The sequence below is a fragment of the Manis pentadactyla genome, chromosome 2 (assembly GCF_030020395.1).
Source record: "Manis pentadactyla isolate mManPen7 chromosome 2, mManPen7.hap1, whole genome shotgun sequence".
Lineage (NCBI taxonomy): Eukaryota > Metazoa > Chordata > Mammalia > Pholidota > Manidae > Manis > Manis pentadactyla.
The window spans coordinates 85,400,680-85,419,970 of NC_080020.1; the positions used below are offsets into that span (position 1 = coordinate 85,400,680).

The following is a 19,291-nucleotide window of genomic DNA, read 5'->3' on the forward strand; positions in this document are numbered from 1 at the left end:
TCACTGTGAGCAGCTCAGTGGGGACGATGCATTCACATCTCCAGCCTCTCACTTTATACTCACAGTGGAATCAAACCCCAAGGTTTGAATTATTTTTTCCCTAACTCCTCAGCCTGGCTTTGTTTAAACAGAGCCTCTAAAATTGAATTCATATAAAACAGATATGAATTGGGAGTCTGGTGTAACCACTATTGTCAAACACTGGAATTCTAGGGTGCCACCATTTGTAACACCACCTTACTTTAAAAATTAGAGTATTTTTAAATTTGTTATCTACTTTTATTACCTTGATTTATTGAATAAAAAACCTGCAGCCCCCTTCTTAAATGGCCCCTTATATCATCCTGTTGTCTAAGGGGGGAAAAAACGGATACAACCTAGAAATCCAAGAAGATGACATCACTTGTGTTATATTATATCCACATGTAGGATAATAAAATACCCCCAAACACTTCAGGACAGGATAACAACAGATTTTCTGACTGAAATAACATATAAAGAATTACACTGTCGAAGCTTCCACCAGCATGTAGTATTGCTACAGATATCAGTTCTACCTACAGGAGTCTCTTAAGGAAAAAAGACCCTCAGTGGACCTCTTTTGTTTTAAACACTTAAGTTCTTGGACATAACCTGAAAGGAAAGAATTAGGACAAACTGGCTAAGTTTTTCTAAACAATAAATGATTAGGAATTTTGAATTTATCTAAGAGAGGCAGCTGTGCATAGCGGCTGTGAAGAGGCTCAGGAGGTGAAAGCAGCAAGGATATGAGCCATGAATCCAGACAAGGACCAGGCGGAGGGTAGGAAAGCATCCTGTTAGAGCCTAAGGGAAAAAAATCCCTCCCGGTAGGAAGAGTGAAGGCACTTGGGGAGAGCAGAATCTACAATTATACCTTGGGTTTTTCCTGATAATGTCCCAATTCCAATTTTCCCAAAGCTGCTATAAAAAGTTTCTTACATGCCACAGACTAATTCATAAACTTTTAAAAATCAGTTTTAACAAAGTTCAATTTATTGTTCTATAGACTTTTTTTATGGTCACTTATGTATATTAAATAAGTTAACTATGAGATATAAAATGAGCAAAGAATTTAAATAATAAGTTTTAACATAAACTCCAAAGTATCAATTCCATAGTTCTGGAGGTAAAATTCACACAAAATGTAATGGGTAATCCTAGTTTCAAATAAAAATTTCTATATGCAACCATGTGTATCTGTATGAACTAATCATGAGTGCATACTGATGTCTCAAACTCCATTTGTTAGCACATGGATCATTCTAATCTCCTCCCCTTGCTTTTCTATAAACCCCCTCTCCAACATGAGGAACCTGCTCCTACTCTCTGTAATCCATTTACATAACTGTTCATTTCTAGTACATATTTATAGTAGTATCAAAATTGTTAGTTTGTACCCATGACCATGTGGGAAACAACTTCATCACCTAGAGGACAGTGGTTAAATATAGTTTCTGTTGCCATTACTCTTACAGAGTACTCATTTCCAAATTTACTGAGGTCCACACCTCCCCATCCCCTACAGTAAAGTATTTCATACATTTTCAGCACAGTTACATTGTTTTGTCACATTTTGTATTCCATAATAGGATCCTCCAACTTAATTTTTTATTTGCACACATTAGAGTTTATGCCATTAAGTCTGTATGCCGTGAAGTTCCATGGGTTTGACAAATGGAGTGTCATATACCCACCATTACAGTATCATAAAGAATACTTTTACCACTCTAAAAAAAAATTTTTTTTAAACCCACAATGATAGGAGTATGAAGAATGGCCAAGAAGCCAATGAAGAGAGTTCCCCATTGCCAAAGCTAAAACACTCTGAGAAATATAAAATATTGACTCCAGGGGGCATACAAGTAACTACTGCCTCCTGAACTATGGGCTGCACTTTGTGGTTTCCTTCCAAAGATGACAGTCTGGAAAGAGTAGTGGGGATGAGTGACTTTACTGTGGAGAACCGAACAAATCCTACCTCCACCAGGCAATCGGGGTCATTATGAACAGTGGTTAAGTAATGCTGACAGCATTTATCATTGATATGATGGGATGAAAATGGCACTTTACCTCTGTGGTATTCCTCCCAAAACCCACAACCCCAGTTTAATAATGGGGAAAACATTAGAAAAATACCAATTGAGGGACATTCTACAAAATGTCTCATCAGTGCTCCCAAAACTATCAAAATCATCAAAAACAAAGTCTGAGAAACTCTCACAGCCAAGAGGTGCCTAAAGAAACATGACAGCTAAATGGTATCCTGGATGGGATCCTGGGACAGAAAAAGGGTATTAGATAAAAACTAAGGAAATCTAAATAGAGTGCAGACTTTAGTCAATAATAATGTATCAGTACAGCTCATTAATTTTGAAAAATGTACCATAATAATATATGATATTAATAGTGGAAACTTGGGGAGGATGGGGGGGTATATGGGAACTCTATACTACCTTTACAGTTTTTCTGTAAATCTAACTGTCCTAAAAAATAAAGTTAAAAAAATTTTAAAAGATGGTGTAAAAAGCACATAATCTATGTTCATTAAATGTTTGTGGAATTCATGCTAAAATGTTTGCATCACTTATTCAAATATGTAGAATTCAATTCAAGCATAAAACCCCATTCCCTTACATTTTTATTATGTTACCAAAGGATGATATGCTGAAAAAGATTTTAATTTTTCAGAAACAAACAGTGCCTCTTTGGGGTTAATAGGTTCCCAAGAGTAATCCCAGTGAGAAGCTCCCCTGTGGCACCTGTGGGTAGGTAAATCTACCTCAGTTAGACCAGAGATCTTATTGGCAGACAAACCTCAAGAACCAGAAGAGCCCAGCCAGCTTACTGGAAATTTTCTCCTCATGTTCTAGATACCTTTAGCTCACTCTTTATTCTGATGCTTTGTTAATTTTAATTATTATAAAGAAACAGATTATTCACTACTGGGGATCTCCTATTTGACCTCTGATTACATTATTTCTCTGTACTCTATATCCTTCAGCAGAATCTCATATTGTGTAGAATAAATTCTGTTGGCTTCTTGCCCATGCCTGAATGGGCCATGTTTCATTAAAATGTCTTCTAAATTAGCCACTCTAAAAGTTAAAGCAAACATCCAATAAGTTGTTAGAGCTTGCACTGCCTGGCATGAAAGCTAACCAGAATCTTAATTGCTCTAAAGTCTCTTCCAAGGGATTAACCACTGGTACTCAGTAAAAAGCAAGCCTAACTCACATAAACGCACTGCAATCAAGCCCACAGCCCAGTGATTCCTCTGGGAGGGCAGTTCTTTCATTAAGTGCTGATATACACAGGCATTCTAAAGTGTTTCAACACAAGAAAAGGGAACAAAATCCCCGAGTATTATTTTATTGACCCAGATAAAAATGTTGTGAATACTATTTCCAGATTATATTTTATATTTTTCATTTGTTTCATATTTTATTAGTCAGTTGTAATTTCCTTAAGATTTCTACTTGTTTAAGATTTATAATCTAATCATATGATTTGAATTCAAAATAGAATCTTTAGGGATGTAACCTATGGAATTTACTTAATAAACTGGTTTATTTGGAGGTGAGGATTTTATTTTGGAGCATGAAAATTTAGAGTTCAGAGAAAGAATTGCCATTTTCCACCCTCCCTCAATTACATTTCAGGAATTAAGTTACTTTATAAGATGAAAGAAAAAGATGACTTAAATGTACGCCAGGTACTAAGGCCAGACATCAGGCATCCTGTGAGACCCTTAGTGTAAACCCAACTTCCTCCATCCTTACCTGTGCACCTCGAAGTCCAGAAGATGACTGACAGAAATTCCAGTCCCCTGAGTCCTTCATGTTTAAAAATGATTAATCTTTAAAAGTTAAATCAGCTCACTGAGGTCCAACTACTTGGGAAATTTTTTCAATTTTTTTTTCCAGAGTGTTCACATTTACCACCAATCTACAATGAATTAATGGTGATAATCACTGAAAGTGTGCAAACCTAATACAAATTAGCTTCCACTGATTACTTTTGTAGTAGATAGATAGATAGACAGACAGACAGACAGACATAAGAAAGACATTTCCCCAGTTCCAAAATGTGGAAAGCCCAGTAAAAGTTAGGAGTGATTTGAGCAGAGCAGAACTCCCTGAAGGAACCATCGTGATGCTTAACCTTGGCCACACCTGGGGCCCTTTTACAATTCTGGAAGCACAGGCTCCAAACCAATTAAATCAGACTTCTCTGGGGGTGGACACAGGCTTCAGGATTATTAAAGCTCCAAGGTAATTCCGATGTGCAGGTGGAGTTTACAACCATAGGATACCTGGGTGCTTAATTACCAGCTAACCCTACTCACTTTCATTTACATTTTTTTTCATAACATTTGTGAGCAAACAGTAGGCAGAATATTAGGCTCAGCATTACACCAGAGCATCCTAGACTAAGGACTTACAATTTAATATAGCTTTTTTTTTTAAACAGAAGGAAAAAAAGATAATGTGATAGACTCTAGTTTCATGTTTCCTAGCCTATAGTGTATATTAACCTAGAAATCCTAAATTCTTTAATTTATGGGGCAAAAGTCTACCAATAAATATTCCAATTGTCTGATATAAAGAAAAAATGCTTTATGTGTATTCAAAAAGGAGAATTTTATCCAAATAATGAAGCCACAAATACAAAAGGCACACCACATGTAATAAGAGAACCAAATTGTGTTTATAACACTCAACAGAATTCCAATAAGTCAGCAATTTCTTCTACCAGAAACCATTTTTGAAACCTCAACAACTGCAATAAGAAAATTGCACTGAACTGAAAAGGAATAATAGAATTTTGAGTCATAACTTTTATAAATAATTTTGCCTTCCCTATGGTGTATTTTAAAAAACCAAATCACTGGTAAGCTTTGGTTTGTGGTAGAGAGATGAAGCCCTCCCCCTCTGGTCTCACCAAAAAAGGAAAAAGGGAACCCACAGAAGCTTCTATAGCCTGGGGTAGAGAGATCTGCCAAAAATTAGGCTTGAAAAGTCATCTTTTAGAAGGGCAGGCGTTCTGTTAAACTTTCTCTTTGCTCGCTCTCCCCCCTTCTTTTCTTCTGTGTTTCATGCAACATTCTTGACAACTCAGCATAGATACACATGAGTTATTAAACAGCCAAGAGAGGGCCAGCTTCCATTGACAGGGGTCCTAAATCTTAAGATTCCAGGCCTAAGATTCTGCTTGAAACCATCTTGAAACTTTATTTTTCACAAATAGCTTAAAATTGTTGTTTTATAAGCTTTAATAGCTAGTGGCGTTAATTCCAAACTTGCAGTTAATATAAAAAAAGACTAACCTAATTAGTTCTATTTATTTGGTGATTTGCAAACTAGCACTGACTACACTTTGTCCAGCTCACCACTGAAATCCAGGGGCTTGAACATCTCCCAGATAGGCCCACAAGTAGAGATCTTGAAAAAAGTTTGTACTACACCTAACATTCCTTTCTAGAGGGACTGTTCCTTTGGATCTTCCCATCATTTCCTTCCAGTTTCCCTTTGCTGACATTTTCCTAAGCTTCCTGTGCAGAGCCTTGTTTCTCCTTGGTCTTGTCAATAGTCATGAACATCTGCATCGTCTAGTTGAGCAATTTGAAGCCCCTCACTTCTACTGCTTGTTTCTGTCTGTTTCTGCTGCCTTCTCTCCCCTGATTGGTCCAGATGGCTTTGGGGGGGTGGGCAGTGGGGGGAGGGTCAAGTCGGGTTTCTGTCCACATCCAGCTTTGGTTCATTTGTCTCCCTAATGCCCCCCTGCCGGTCCCAACCCCCACTAAGTTTTTTACTCATATTATATATAACGAACAATAATAGCAACAAAGTGACTCAAACTATTAAATAATAATGGGGATTCAAGCCTCACCATGTACTGACAACAAGGCCACTCTATAAATCAAACAATACACATTATAAAAAAGGAGAATATTTTTCTAGCCAAAAAATACTTTTGGCAAGAATCCATGACATTTTCCCCTTCTTGTAAGAAAAGTAATCTGCATTTCTTATAGAAAAATGTACATCATCACTTTAAGCTACCTTCTAAAATGGAGCTTACTTATGGTATATGACATTAAATAAAGCTGGACACAAAATTCTATGGTTTATATTATCACTATTCTGTAAATATAGATGCATAGAAAAATACTGGTAGTAAATACACCAAAATGTAAAAGTAGCTGCTTTTGGGTGGGAAAATTAGAGATGTTTTCTTTTTCTCTGCTCTTTCTAAAATGTCAAATTTTTCTACTGTGAGCATTTATTACTTCTATTATTTAAAAAGATTAATTTTTTCCAAAAGTATTATTTAGCATGATACCATATTTAAAATCTTTTCTGGCAGTTGTGCCAAGTCCACCCTCTGCCAGCCAAACCTGGAACAGCAGGCATGGCTCTGCTTCATGCCCATGGGTTCAAGGCATCAGGACTTTCCAAGCAGGGAGGATGTTGTCAGCCAATTCCATCACCACCTCCCCTAGCATCTCTCTACCTCCCTACCACCTTCCCGCATGAGCAAAGTTAAAACATGTTCATGCAGTTCTTATCTTAACAAGTTTCACCAATCCTACACTATTTCCATCTAAATACTCTTGCAGTATCAGCTTTAGCCAATAAGCCTCAAATAACTTCACTCTAATGCAGACCTTGGCTGATAAATTATTGCAGGAAAATCAGCTTCAATATGAGTCTCACTAAATCTGGTCTTTCACGTACAACCTCGCTCATGCTCTCGAACATCACTTGCTGAGAGAGCAGGACTGACACCTTCCAGGAGCTTCTGTAATTCACCAGACACTGGCACTCTTGTTTCATGGTCCACAAGCATGAACTTAGCTTTTAACTAGAAACCTTAATTTCTAACCAGGCTCATGGTTGTATTTTTTCAGATTTAATCTTTCAAAAGCAGGGTTTGTATGACAGCATTTAATCAAGTCATTGAAAACTTTGCTGATTCAGTGATGGTTTATGTCTTTGTTCGTGGTTGGGATTCCAATAGGGCAGTCAAAGCTCAGCCATGCCCCTGCATTCACACAGGTTGTCCACTATTCCTGCCAGATGCTATTGCCCCTTCTCCTTGAGACAGTATTTGCTGCTGCCTAGTATTGAACTTCTATCACTTAATCATATTTAGTCCCATATACTTGAGCCAAATGGAACCTTTGTTGTTCAATTTCTGCATTGACCCATTTCATCTACATTCTCTTTTTCCATTTCCTCCAAATGCTCTGATCTCTCCACTCTATGTGCCTAGAATGTGAAGAACAGCACAACCCACTCTCCACCATGACAGCAACAAAACAGGATCCCAGATCTCCAAATGATAATGCTTCCTTTTGAGCAAAACACCAGAGCTTTCCAGCATCCACAGAGAATGGATCATCGCTCTGGACTCACCATAAATGTAGTCTCACCTCTTGCTGAAGTGGCTCCAGGGCACTGGTTTGGATGAGCTTACCAGCTATTAACACCTGAGACATTATCCCTCCAATCAATAGTCACTTTTGGCATGTGAACTATTGGCCTGTATGATTCTTGATGCTCTGATGAGTCAACAATACAAAAAGAACTTCCAGGGCAATAAGTTAAATAAAATTTAAAAGTCAGTTTCACAGTCACATGTCACACATCATGTACTCAATAGACAAACGTGCTCACTGGCCACCGTTCTGAATGGAGCAAATACAGAACATGTCCATTGTCACCAAGTTCTCTTGGGACAGCACCAAATACAGCTTATGAAATCACACTAAACTCACATTACAACATTTTGAATAAAGCAAGTCAGCAAAGACATATACCTTGACCCTACATTATCAGCATTTCCTTACAAACTGACCAGAATACAAAACCATATAAAATAACAAAACAGTTTGGAAATGGCCACAGAAAGAGCCATTTCCAGTTCCAGACTTCAGCTTTCCATCTGACTGCTGCTCATAGCTTGCTGCCCACTCCTGTCTTGAACGTGTTTTCAAAAATCTATTAATCATTTTCTTTGCATAAAGTTAGGTGACTTAATACAAAAAGTTTAAGTGAACAGCAAAAAAAAGCAAATTTCTAGCACAAGGAGCAATTATTCATGGTCTGTTTCATAAAGCACTGGATTGAAGTCATACACATTTGTCTCTCTCGAATCCTTCACTACTTAATGATGTTACTGACAAAACACTCAGATTAGGTAGGGCTACTACAGTTTTCTCAACACACGTCTTCTTACCCAGCAAGTATTATTAGTTTGAGAATGGAGTAGGTTTTCAAGCCTAAAATTAAAAGAATCCTGCTATTTAATACTTTTAATAGCCAACACTCCTCCCCACCAGCAATTTGTCTTGGTAAACATTCTTCAAAGCTAACATTCCTGGGAGCATGATGCAATTTGTAGATGAGACATCCTGTATGCGTGAGCAACACCTATTCTGGCTTCAGTGGCCCACAACAGTCATCTTACAGAGATGTTTGTTTTCATTTCTCTTTCCTCTTTCCCCTTTCTGGAAGTAAATTATTACTCTTTCCTTATATAGCAGAAATACTGAAGGTGTGCACACTGCTTGGTACAGTCCAAGTTTCTGTTGTAGCTTCAGCAGCACCTCTCCCAAGGACATGGAGCAAACCACCCCCAGCTTACCGCCAAGCAGCACAGCCCACTGACGCTGAGGCTGCTTTCTCCTCACCCTGCCTTCTTCCTCACGATTTCCCAGCTGCTGTAACTGCTCTGGGTGTGCTGACCCGGTGTGCCAGCCGCACATCACCAGCCCAGCCCCCAGTGAGCCCCTGCACCACAAGGCTCCGCAGACCCCACCTTCTATATGAAACTCACCCTGGGCACTATCTGGCCGTCCCTGATCTCACAGCAGCCTGAGCACTTCACCACCACCCCTGCTGCCCCTGATACCACACCTCAGCCTCGGCCGCTCCTAAGACTGCTCTGGCTCAGGTGCCTTCTGTGGGCCGCCTCTGCTTCGGGAGCCAGAAGAAACCAACAGGGCAAGATCGTGCCAATCTGCTTTCCACTTTTCAACCCCAGAGGTCTTCACAGAATACAAAGGTGTCCAGATACCATATCACCTGACAGCCCAGCCTGTGTATGTCCTCAAATCCCCAAAAGCTTTATCAGGCTCCAACTCAAAGGAGAAGTCAGACTAGCCCTGGAGAATTATAAAATACCCAGGGAGATTTGGGGAGGTGCCCACAGAGAACTTTGAACTAGAATGCATGCGAGCAGAGGAAAACTTCCAGATCCATGGGAGAACTACCTTCACCTTGCCAAGGGAGCCACTGGTTCCTTTGAAAGGGCACCCACATCAGAATCAGGCCCCAGGACAAACATCTGGTCTTTTCCTGAGGCCAAAGAGTAAGATCAGAGCTCAGATCTTAGTTTGTAATCCCAGGCTCAGCAACAAGGGGTTCCCCAGTGGGTATCAAAATGGCATAGTGGGAAGCCTGGGGGTCCCAGGGCCACGTAGAACAAAATTATGAGCTCCAGTTCCACCACTTACTCTCCACCAGTCACTTCACCTAACACTAGTAGTACCTACCATCATCAGAATAACAAGGTGACATGTGACGAGCCCTAGGCCAGAGTCCAGCTCAGAGTAAAACTGCTCAGGAAAAGCTTTCGTTGCTTTGTTTTGATTTGTTTTGTTTTTTAGATTGTAAACAGTAAATCTCTTGGAACATACCCAAATGTAGACTGTCCTGGCCTTCATGTTCATTTAGTTGGGCCACCAGGCTTTTCACACACTGTAAAAGATAAAGTCAGGCAGGATTTTTAAAATCACTTATGTGCCATACTAATGTTTCTTTATTTTTGTAAACTGGAAAGATGGCCTTGGAAAACATCAGTAAAGATGTATTATTTGTACCACCACACAAATGAAAAAATAGCCTGGCACTTAATATTATTTTAGAACTAAAAATAAGGAAAGGATCTTTCCCAAGGTATGACATGCCTGAAAGCTATCCATATGTTATTTTATTCTCAGAAAATATCTCCCAGGTTTACTCTTGCAATTGCATTCCTGGCAAACATCTGCAGCTATCAACCTTCAAGTACAAATTTATTTTGGATAATACATTCAATCATCTTGCATATACAAATCCAACCCAGAAAGATAACTGGGTTTGGTCAATCAGTAGAGTCTGAAAATTCAATAGAGGAAACTGAATGTCAAGGTATTCCGAATGTAACTTGGGGCACATCCCTGTTTTAGGTTGTTTTTAAGTTTTTTTAACCACTAGAACTTCACTTTTACTTCAATCTGGAGAGAAGAGCAGAGAAGAAAGGAGGGCAGGGCATCATTACCTTTACATTCTCCTTTTCAGGTGGTGGTCTGCCGGACCCCAAATTCTTAATCTCTGCAAAGGGAATAATTTTCATCAAGATACGATAGTAGCTTTCATTAGAAAAAAGGAAAACAAAAAAGAACCAAGGTGGCCAGTAAAAACAAGCTGCCCAGCAGCTGTGTGAACAGAACTAGGTTTTCAGATGAGGCTTCTTAAAAATCAGCTCTCTGCAGAGCAGAGCATTTGATAACCCGACTCCTCATGCTCTGGTGTTATTTGTATGGACCAAGACATAAACAAGCCCAGAAGCTCTCACAGGAAATCCTGAGGGGAAAAAAAGATCATTAAGCAAATAAATGCCCTTGATTCAGAAGGAAGGCTGCTCACAGACTGAAGACTCTTCAAAATAGCAGATTCTAAGGACGTGACTTGTACCCACCTGAGGAAATCCCACGTGTCTGTTTCCTCAAATACCACAGGTTTCATATGTTTCAAAAGAATGTGATTCACCCGAGAGGATGCCTTTCCTCCAGCATCACTGAACTTTGAGAGCACCCTCACAGCCCTTGGGCTCCAACCTTGGACACTGCCAGGCTGAGCTCAATGAGCCATAGGCACACGGGAATCCTCTTCCTATAATAAAGGCTTTCCTGGAAACATCAGTGGTCAGGATGTTTTCGGATGAACAGGGAGGTTCACTTAAGGAGCATCTCCTCTGTGTCTTGACTGATTGGTTCTCTTCCCAAATAATCATTTTCCCATAAAGAGACACTGTCATTGAAATAGCTACCAAAAGCAGGCTTGGGCCTGGGGAAAATAAACATGTAGGGACACCCCTAGCAAGGGCATTCAGCTAAGAATGTTTACCTGCAATTTGATTTAATAGACAACATTTTGCACCCAAGGCCCTCCTCTAGACCCCTCAGCCTCTCTGTCCCTGGGATCCCACTGAATGATGATTCTAGAGAAGTTCCACTGATTTTCCCAGCAGGTGCATTAGACATTCCCTATTCCTCCTCTTTGCCACTCCTAGTAATTCAAGTCATCTATGGCCTCAGCCTCCAAGTAGATTTATTCAAGTTCTTTTTACTGCCTAGCAACAATGACTTTCCATACAAGTCATAATAAAGCAAGAATGGAGCAGAGAAATCAGCTTTCTCATTGTCATATAATGTTTTTAAAAATCTGCGTAACAGTACTTTGAATTTGCTTTCTATCAAATGAGTAATAAGATGTTTATACTGTATAATAGTATACTATCCTTGAATTCACAATACCTACCAGCTATACAATGAAAATGTAAAGGAAATAGCCTCAGTTTCATGTGGTCATGTCAAGTGACCTCAACAGGGAATAGGGGGCTAGGTGGTGGGTGACACCCAGCCTAGGCAGCTTTTGTTCCCGGTAGACCCTTCCTCCCTTTAAATGCACGCCTCACACAAGGCCTCCAGGTGGCAGCAGAGCAACACCTGTGTAACCTGGTCAGCCAATGGGTCAGCTTCACACTTCAAAAGCCTGCCGTTTAAGCACGGAGCTTTAAAACACTAAGATAAAGCTTTTCAGCCAACTGCACAGAAAAATCGCTGCAGAAAATTGATGTGAAGCACCTATGTTGTTTACCACATTACAGGAACATACAAGAGGTTTTGTTTTGAACATGTTTACACAAACCATAAATATTGGAAAAGTGGGAAAGATACCACCAATGTGTTTAAGGTGTTTTAAAAAATAAAAGGAAGCAGAGAGTAACCCGAACCGAAATTTCAACAGACACATCTCCATAGACATCAGGGTCACACATTTTTTTCCTTGCTTGTTACAGGACATTCCTTCAAAGAATTCTGTAACTACAACTGATACAGAAGAATAGTATGCATTTTAATCAAGACTGCTAATCTTGCAATAATAAAAAATATGTTCACCCCTGATAGTTTTTTCAGATTCCACCCCTGGTGGTATTTTCAGATCCATCTTCCTGCACTTTTCAAAAAGCTCATCTTTATACATTGTCAGCCTATCTTTTTCTTTAGAGTCAGATAAAAACACCACCAACTATATTAAAATAGACAGGTCCATAAAATTTGTACATCACTATTTTACAAAAACCTTTCAAAGTTACAGAACCTTTATCCTAAAATCATTAAAGTATTTGTGACAATGTGTATATTCAGGATAATAATGTATTTTTAATTCATCTAGGCCTATGCAGAACTATAACTTAGACCTTTCAGAGAAGCTGGCACCCATTCTACCAGAGTTTAATTAAATTGCTCCAGGAGAGTTTCTGAATTACTAGGATCCTTTTACACTCTCCCACTGAACCACCAATTACACAGTGGAATCAAACCACTCATTGCTATAGCAACCTTCAGCAGATAACGATATCAGCGAACTCAAGTGCTTCTGTTTTACAGGCTTATTAACCATGCTTTCAGGGCCCACACAGACGTAAGGATTAGCCCCTCTAAGTCAGACTTACCAAATCTAATAAACATGGTTTTTCTTGCCAAACTATAATAGAACAAGAAATGATCTCTAATATTCATGTCTACCAGTGACTGTACCACCAAACAGGGTTTTCAAAACAGGGTTCAATAGCTGTAACTCAGAACTCCCCAGGGTAGTTCATAGTCTTTGAATGAATCCTTTTCTCCCAATAGACTGAGTTCTGGGAAGGTGGGGTCCAAATCAATTTCGGTCTAATACTTGTATCCCCAGTGCCAGCAGAGAGCCTAGCACCTTATGGGCACTGAATAAATGCTTCACTCCTCCACCTAGATCTGGTGGCCCAAAATAGCTTATGAGATGTGGTAGATCATTAGGTGAGCTGTGAGTCAGGAAGGCAAAGTCATTTATTTTTTTGAAGTACTAATTCAGACACCAGCAGTGCTATTTATATTATATACGATAGCACTATTTTACACAACTGCTGAACTGCCCAACTGATAAGACGGATGGCCGCTTTTCCTCTGGTTTCCTCCCACTTGTCCAGCCAAGTCCAAAAGCCTCCTCTTTCACCAGCTACCCACTGGTGTCTGGCTTATAACAACCTGTCTCCCAGGTGTCTCTTCCATGTTTTATCCTATGGGTGTGTCTGATTCAAGTCACCAGAGAATTTAAATGGCAAAGGGAACAAATCTGAGAAACTATTTACCACTCTGAATTCAATGGCTTTGAAAAGAAAATTATAACTTTGACCTTTAGTTTCAACATCCCCATCACTCCTTTTTTTCTTTTTTCTACAAGTGGGAATACTATTAAGGACTATCCTTTGGCCTTCCCATGATAAATGTGGACTGGGAGAAACAGGCACTTATCTACAGAACTATCCACCTGAATCCAATAGTCCACAAGCCCCAACACCCCACTCAATTAAACAAGTTCAACTGGGCTGCTACTGAAGTGCAGGATCAGCAGCCAGGGAGAAGGTGTCCAGGTGGGAGAAGAAATTCCTGCCCTTGAGCAACTCCAAAACATGTTCTGCAATATAACTTCTATGTTTGTGCTCTGTGGTCTTCCAGAAAGAATTTACGGCACCTTTTTTAAGTACAAATTTTAATGTAAATTATTTGTGATACTTTGAGTGACAAAATTTAAATTTTTAAACCCAGAAAATATCATTGTTACATCTTAGTACATATGTCTTACCTATATATTTTTATAACAGCTTCACTGAAGTATAATACCATACTAGTCACCCATTTAAAGTGTACAGTTCAATGATTTTTAACATATTCAGAGTTGTTCAACCACCACAATCAATTTTAGAACATTTCACCACCACATTCCCATTAGCACTCACTACCCATTTCTCCCCAATTGCTCCCATCCCTCCCCAGTGCTAGACAATCACTAATCTACACTCTGTCTTAATGGACTTGCCTATTCTGGTTATTTTGCATAAATGGAATTATATAATATGCAATCTTGTAACTAACTTCCTTCACATAACAGTGTTTTCAGGGTTCATTCATGTTGTGATATATCAATACTTCATTCCTTTTTATTGCCAAATAGTATTCCACTGTGCAGACAAACTACATTTTGGATATCTAGTCCTCAGCTGAGGGACAGCGGGTTGTTTCCACTTTTTGGCAATTATGCATAATGCTGCTATGAATTTGTGTACAAGTTTCTTGGCAATGTATGTTTTCATTTCCCTTGAGTATCTAGGAGGGCAATGACTGGGTCATAAGGTGATTATGCTTAACATGTTTTATAATATAGATTGTTTTACCTCTCCAGTATGCATGTCTCCTGTCCCCCATAAAATCTCAAAGAGTAAACAATTTAGTCATGTGGGAAAAAATGATATCTTCAGCCCAAACTTCAGTTGCAACTATCAAACAAGCTCTAAATCACTATATTTCATACTGAAATCAGGATATAATTTTCCTGATTTACTCAGTTGCTTGAATAAAACCAGGCAAGCCATCTTTTAAAGATATAAACAAGATTCTACTTTGTTTTGGGAATACTTTTATGTCCCTAAGACTTCATACTTAGATTCTATTTCAGTTCAGGAAAGAAACTCTTTAGCCGTATTTTCAACTTAAGCTTATTTCAACTATATTAGACTCCTCACTTGATACTCTTAGTTAATGTTTGCCTTGCCCCCTACCCAGCTACCCTGACGCTGCAGGAACAAAGTATCCACAGCAGATGTGAGCAGGATTCGCTGCATCTAGGTGAGTTCTGAGGAATCTGACATTCTTCCCTGCTCAAACTATGATTCTTTAGTTCTGTAATAAACTCAGGGAGGCAAGGAGAATTTTTCTTCATGTGGGGAAAAACAGTACGATTATTGTAATCATCTGTAAAAGAAATATCATATCAGCTTGATATCTTATTTGTATCCTTTAATGAACCTCATTTTCTCCTCTTGCGGGCAGGAGGAGAAAGTGGATCCACAAAATCAATCCCTAAAGGAAGTACAAAAAAGGCTAAACTGCTCTGTAAAATGAAAGAAACAATTACAAATCACTTTCTGGGGCTGGGAGGTACATTCTCTAGGTATGATTTGTAATAAATAGTCTTGAAAATGCTAAAATAACCAACTTTGAGGTGAACAATGCTGATCAAGTCCTTGGATGGATATTACATACTAGGGTTGGGGTAAAAGTTGTGTGTCCAGCTGAGCAATCATTCCCACTAAACAGCTCCCCTAATTGCTGCTCTGAGTCCCCAGCACCTCACTCAGGTCCAAGCCACCCTGGTGTAAAGGGTCTCTATCCTGATGACTGGGACTATTAAAAAAGCACTGAGTCAGAGTATTTCAAACAAACAGTCTTGGAAAGGAAATTTTAAACAGTTAAAGCCCTTTTGTTTCCCCAATATCTTACCGGAGATACTCAAATAAGGAGAATTTACCACACAATTTCCTCATCACATTTCACTCACCCAGAGCACACAGCAAAGTGCTGTATCATTGTCTAAAGAATCTTCAGGTGAAAATTCTGCTCACCTTGTCACTGTGACATGAAGGGCTGTGTCCCAGTCTCTCAACACATACATGATTGCCATTAACTAGCTTATGTCATAACTTGCACTCATGACAAGACAGCATTGGCTGAGCACCCACGGTCAGATGCTGGTCAAGGTGCTCTATCTGTATCATATCAGCCTTAATATGAAGGACTCAGTGACACTCGGCTCCATCATTTTCCACAAAAGAAAACAGCTAAGTAACCTGCATAATGTTCAGAAGCCAGTTTGCGCAGAGCTGAGGTTTTAGCAGTTTGTTTGTTGCTGGGCTGTGTCATCAAGACATATCTGTGCATGAGCATCATAAATGTCCTGTCATAAGGACTTCATGAGACACGTCAGCCGCATGAAAGAGAGTTCATTTCAATTCAGTGGTTCCAATTTTGCTCTGGAATGCACTCTAGATCCACAATCCAAAGACTAAATGGATAAAGCTGCTGCTATATAAGGGTGGTGGGTGGGTAAGAGAATTTACACACCTGCGTTCTGACTGCCTGACTAAGCTGTGTCACCTCAGACAAACTATGTGACCTCTTTGTGCTACCACCTCCTTATGTATAAAATAGGGAAAATTCCTGCCTCCTAGAAATGTCCCTCTCCACGGCCACTGGAATGTACGTTCCAAGTATACAAACCACTTGGCTCCCAGCTGCATTCTCAGCACCTTGAGCAGCACCTGGCACTCAGCTAATGCTTGAGTGAAATTTAATGAGCACAAACTCCCTGAGTAAATGCTTTGCCTTTTCAGTTACTGCTGTATCACCAGTGCTTAGGACAGTGCCTGGCATGAAATAGGCACTCAAATATTTACTGAACGGTAAGTGAGCCTGCAGGACTCATGTCTGCCTGCCTGGGCTGGGTCTTGGGGTTGGGACCCATGGTGTCTCCTGCCTTCCACACACATGCTGAGAAGCAAGCCACTCGGAAGCTGCGGCGAGCTGCTGCCTCAGCCCTGGAGGAAATGGTTTTGCCCTCTCTGCTTTGTGACTGGAACTCACTTTCCAACCCCAACTCCCATTTCCTTACTAATGAGAATGTGGAAGATAACTAATGGGGAGACGCCAGCAAAGTAAGGGACAAGTAACACAAAAGTTGAGACAATTAGCAAAAAACAGAGTAAAAAAAAAAAAAAACGACTAAAGAATAAAAAAGAAAAGACCACAGCTTCATATAGTGGTCAGTGATATTGCAGCGGTTCTGTTTTATGGCCCCATAGACTCTAGGTAGGTAATAGCCTCCCAAACATCAAAAAGTGCAGTTGGGTGTGGCTTGCATGGGTGATCTGAATATTTACTGTGACTCTGACTTTTTATAACACCTCCCTTGCCCCACCTCCACGAACATTTCTGTACTAATGAATGGAGAGACCTCAGGTGATAGTGAAAAGGAGGAAGTTAGTTCCAGAAAGGCAGGATCAGTGGAGATGAGGAAGAGCAACATCTTTGAAGCACCCTCCATAGACCACTTCCATGAGGTGCTAGAAACCAAGGACAGGCAGTTCTTCCATGATAATTTAGAGAAGTTAGGTTAAGCAAAGTTACACAGGCTCCTTGATGAAAAGACTAACCAGGACCCACAAAACAGTCAATGTATTCTCAGTCTCTAACCTGGGGGATTCATAGACATTTTCTACTTATTTGACCAGAAACTCCTTATTTTTCACAGCATCTTCCAAGCTGGTGTTCTGCACAATGCTCTTCAGGAGATCAAATAACAAAGGCAGCAAGGGACAAAACTGAGTCAGTTAGTGGATTAATAAATACTAATAATTAGTTCATTCATCTGAGCATATTAAAAATGAGATGACTTTTTAGCCTTTTAATTCATTTGGAAAACTTCCCACCATTCTGGGAGTACAGTTATGAAATTATGGAAACATAATGGGTTCATAGACAATAATAAAACTATTTATCATACTAACTGGACAGCAAAGTAAATTCCCAGGCTAAAGTTATTATAGTCTTTTAACCAGTGGCAGCTACAGATACAAGCTTGGAGCTGCCCCCTCAACCCAACACCCTAGGAGGAACAGAAAAACATGATCTATTAAGCATCTTCTGGTAGTTCTCAAAAGGCAAGTCTGCTTTCAGGTTTTAAAGACTATAAAAATAAAAAGATCTTATGCTCAAAATGTTTTGTTCTTCAGTTAAGTCACTTCAGGCTTACCCATGGTCAAAAACTACCTGATTTTCACTCTAGTTGAATACTGCCCTCTGCTGGAACATGCCTACAGTTTCTCATATGTCCTCCAAGCACATACAAATAAAAGCATTGTCCACAAGGTCTATAAAATACATGCACTAGTTATTTGGTATTAGAGGGCTTGAATTTCTGTCCAAATTCTTCTGCTTATTGGTTGAGTGACTTCAGTACAACTGGCAGCCAGGAATATTAACTCGGCTGCCCCATAGACCCAGCTGAACCTGCCTAAAACTGAGTACATTGTTTGTCATGATACTACTCTCCGTAAGGCCAATCCCACCCAGGGACACACCAGAAATGGAGAAACTGCCCTGTTCCTTTCCTGCTCACACCCACCTGACATCCTTCCCCTTCTGGATCATACCCATGTCCCCACCTCTGCAGTCTGCTATGGTGCAGAACCCCTCCTCGGCATTACTTTCACCAGCCCCTGGCCCCATCCAATCCATTCTCCACACTCACAAAGTGTCCTTTTTAAAGAATCTAATCCAATTTGTTTCAAAAAACTCCCAGAGCTGTCATGGTGGAATTCCAGTTCCTTACCTTGTTTACAAGTTCTGCAGATCTGCCTTAAGCCAAACCTAAGTTACTGGCATCACTCACTCACTCACTCACTCACTCACTCACTCACTCACACACGCTACCCCTGTATTCCCAGACTGCAAAATGACCCGCATTCCTTCCATTGAATCGTCTGATTCACAACTTTGTATTGTATTTATTTCCACTGTCTAGAATTTTTCTGCCCCAATAAGATCATAGGTCCAGGGTCACCTCCTCCATGAAGCTTTTGCTGACTACTCCACAAGTTCTCATAGTGCTGTTTGCATATAACTCCTATACCTCTGAGAATGTGTTGGAACAGCTTGTTTTTTTTGGCCCAGATACAAATTATCAGCACTGTAAGTGCAACAACTTACAATTTTTTTATGATTAAGGTATCATTGATATACACTCTTATGAAGGTTTCATATGAAAAACATTGTGGTTACTACATTCACCCATATTATCAAGTTCCCCTTCATACTCCATTACAGTCACTGTCCATCAGTGTAGTAAGAAGCCACAGAGTCACTACTTGCCTTCTCTGTGCTGCAGTCTTCCCCGTGACCCCACACATACCATGTGTACCAATCATAATACCCCTCAATCCCCTTCTCCCTCCCTCCCCACATACACACCCCCACCCCTTCCCTTTGGTAACCACTAGTCTCTTCTTGGAGTCTGTGAGTCTGCTGCTGTTTTGTTCCTTCAGTTTTGCTTCGTTGTTATACTCT

At 39.9% G+C, this 19,291-nt stretch overlaps 1 protein-coding gene across 3 annotated transcripts in view; it reads right to left on the reverse strand.

The window, feature by feature from the left end:
- The window catches only part of ARHGEF28 (Rho guanine nucleotide exchange factor 28), a 309,233-nt gene that overhangs the window by 136,988 nt on the left and 152,954 nt on the right, over positions 1–19,291 (reverse strand). For 2 of the 3 annotated variants that reach the window (XM_036886062.2, XM_057494358.1), the window contains 2 exons: positions 10,348–10,400; positions 9,725–9,785 (listed from right to left, as the gene is read on the reverse strand). The exons of the other annotated variant lie outside the window; for it this stretch is intronic. In XM_036886062.2, the coding sequence (XP_036741957.2) occupies positions 9,725–9,785; positions 10,348–10,400 (114 nt within the window). The remainder of the gene's footprint in view (positions 1–9,724; positions 9,786–10,347; positions 10,401–19,291) is intronic. 3 annotated transcript variants of the gene reach the window in all.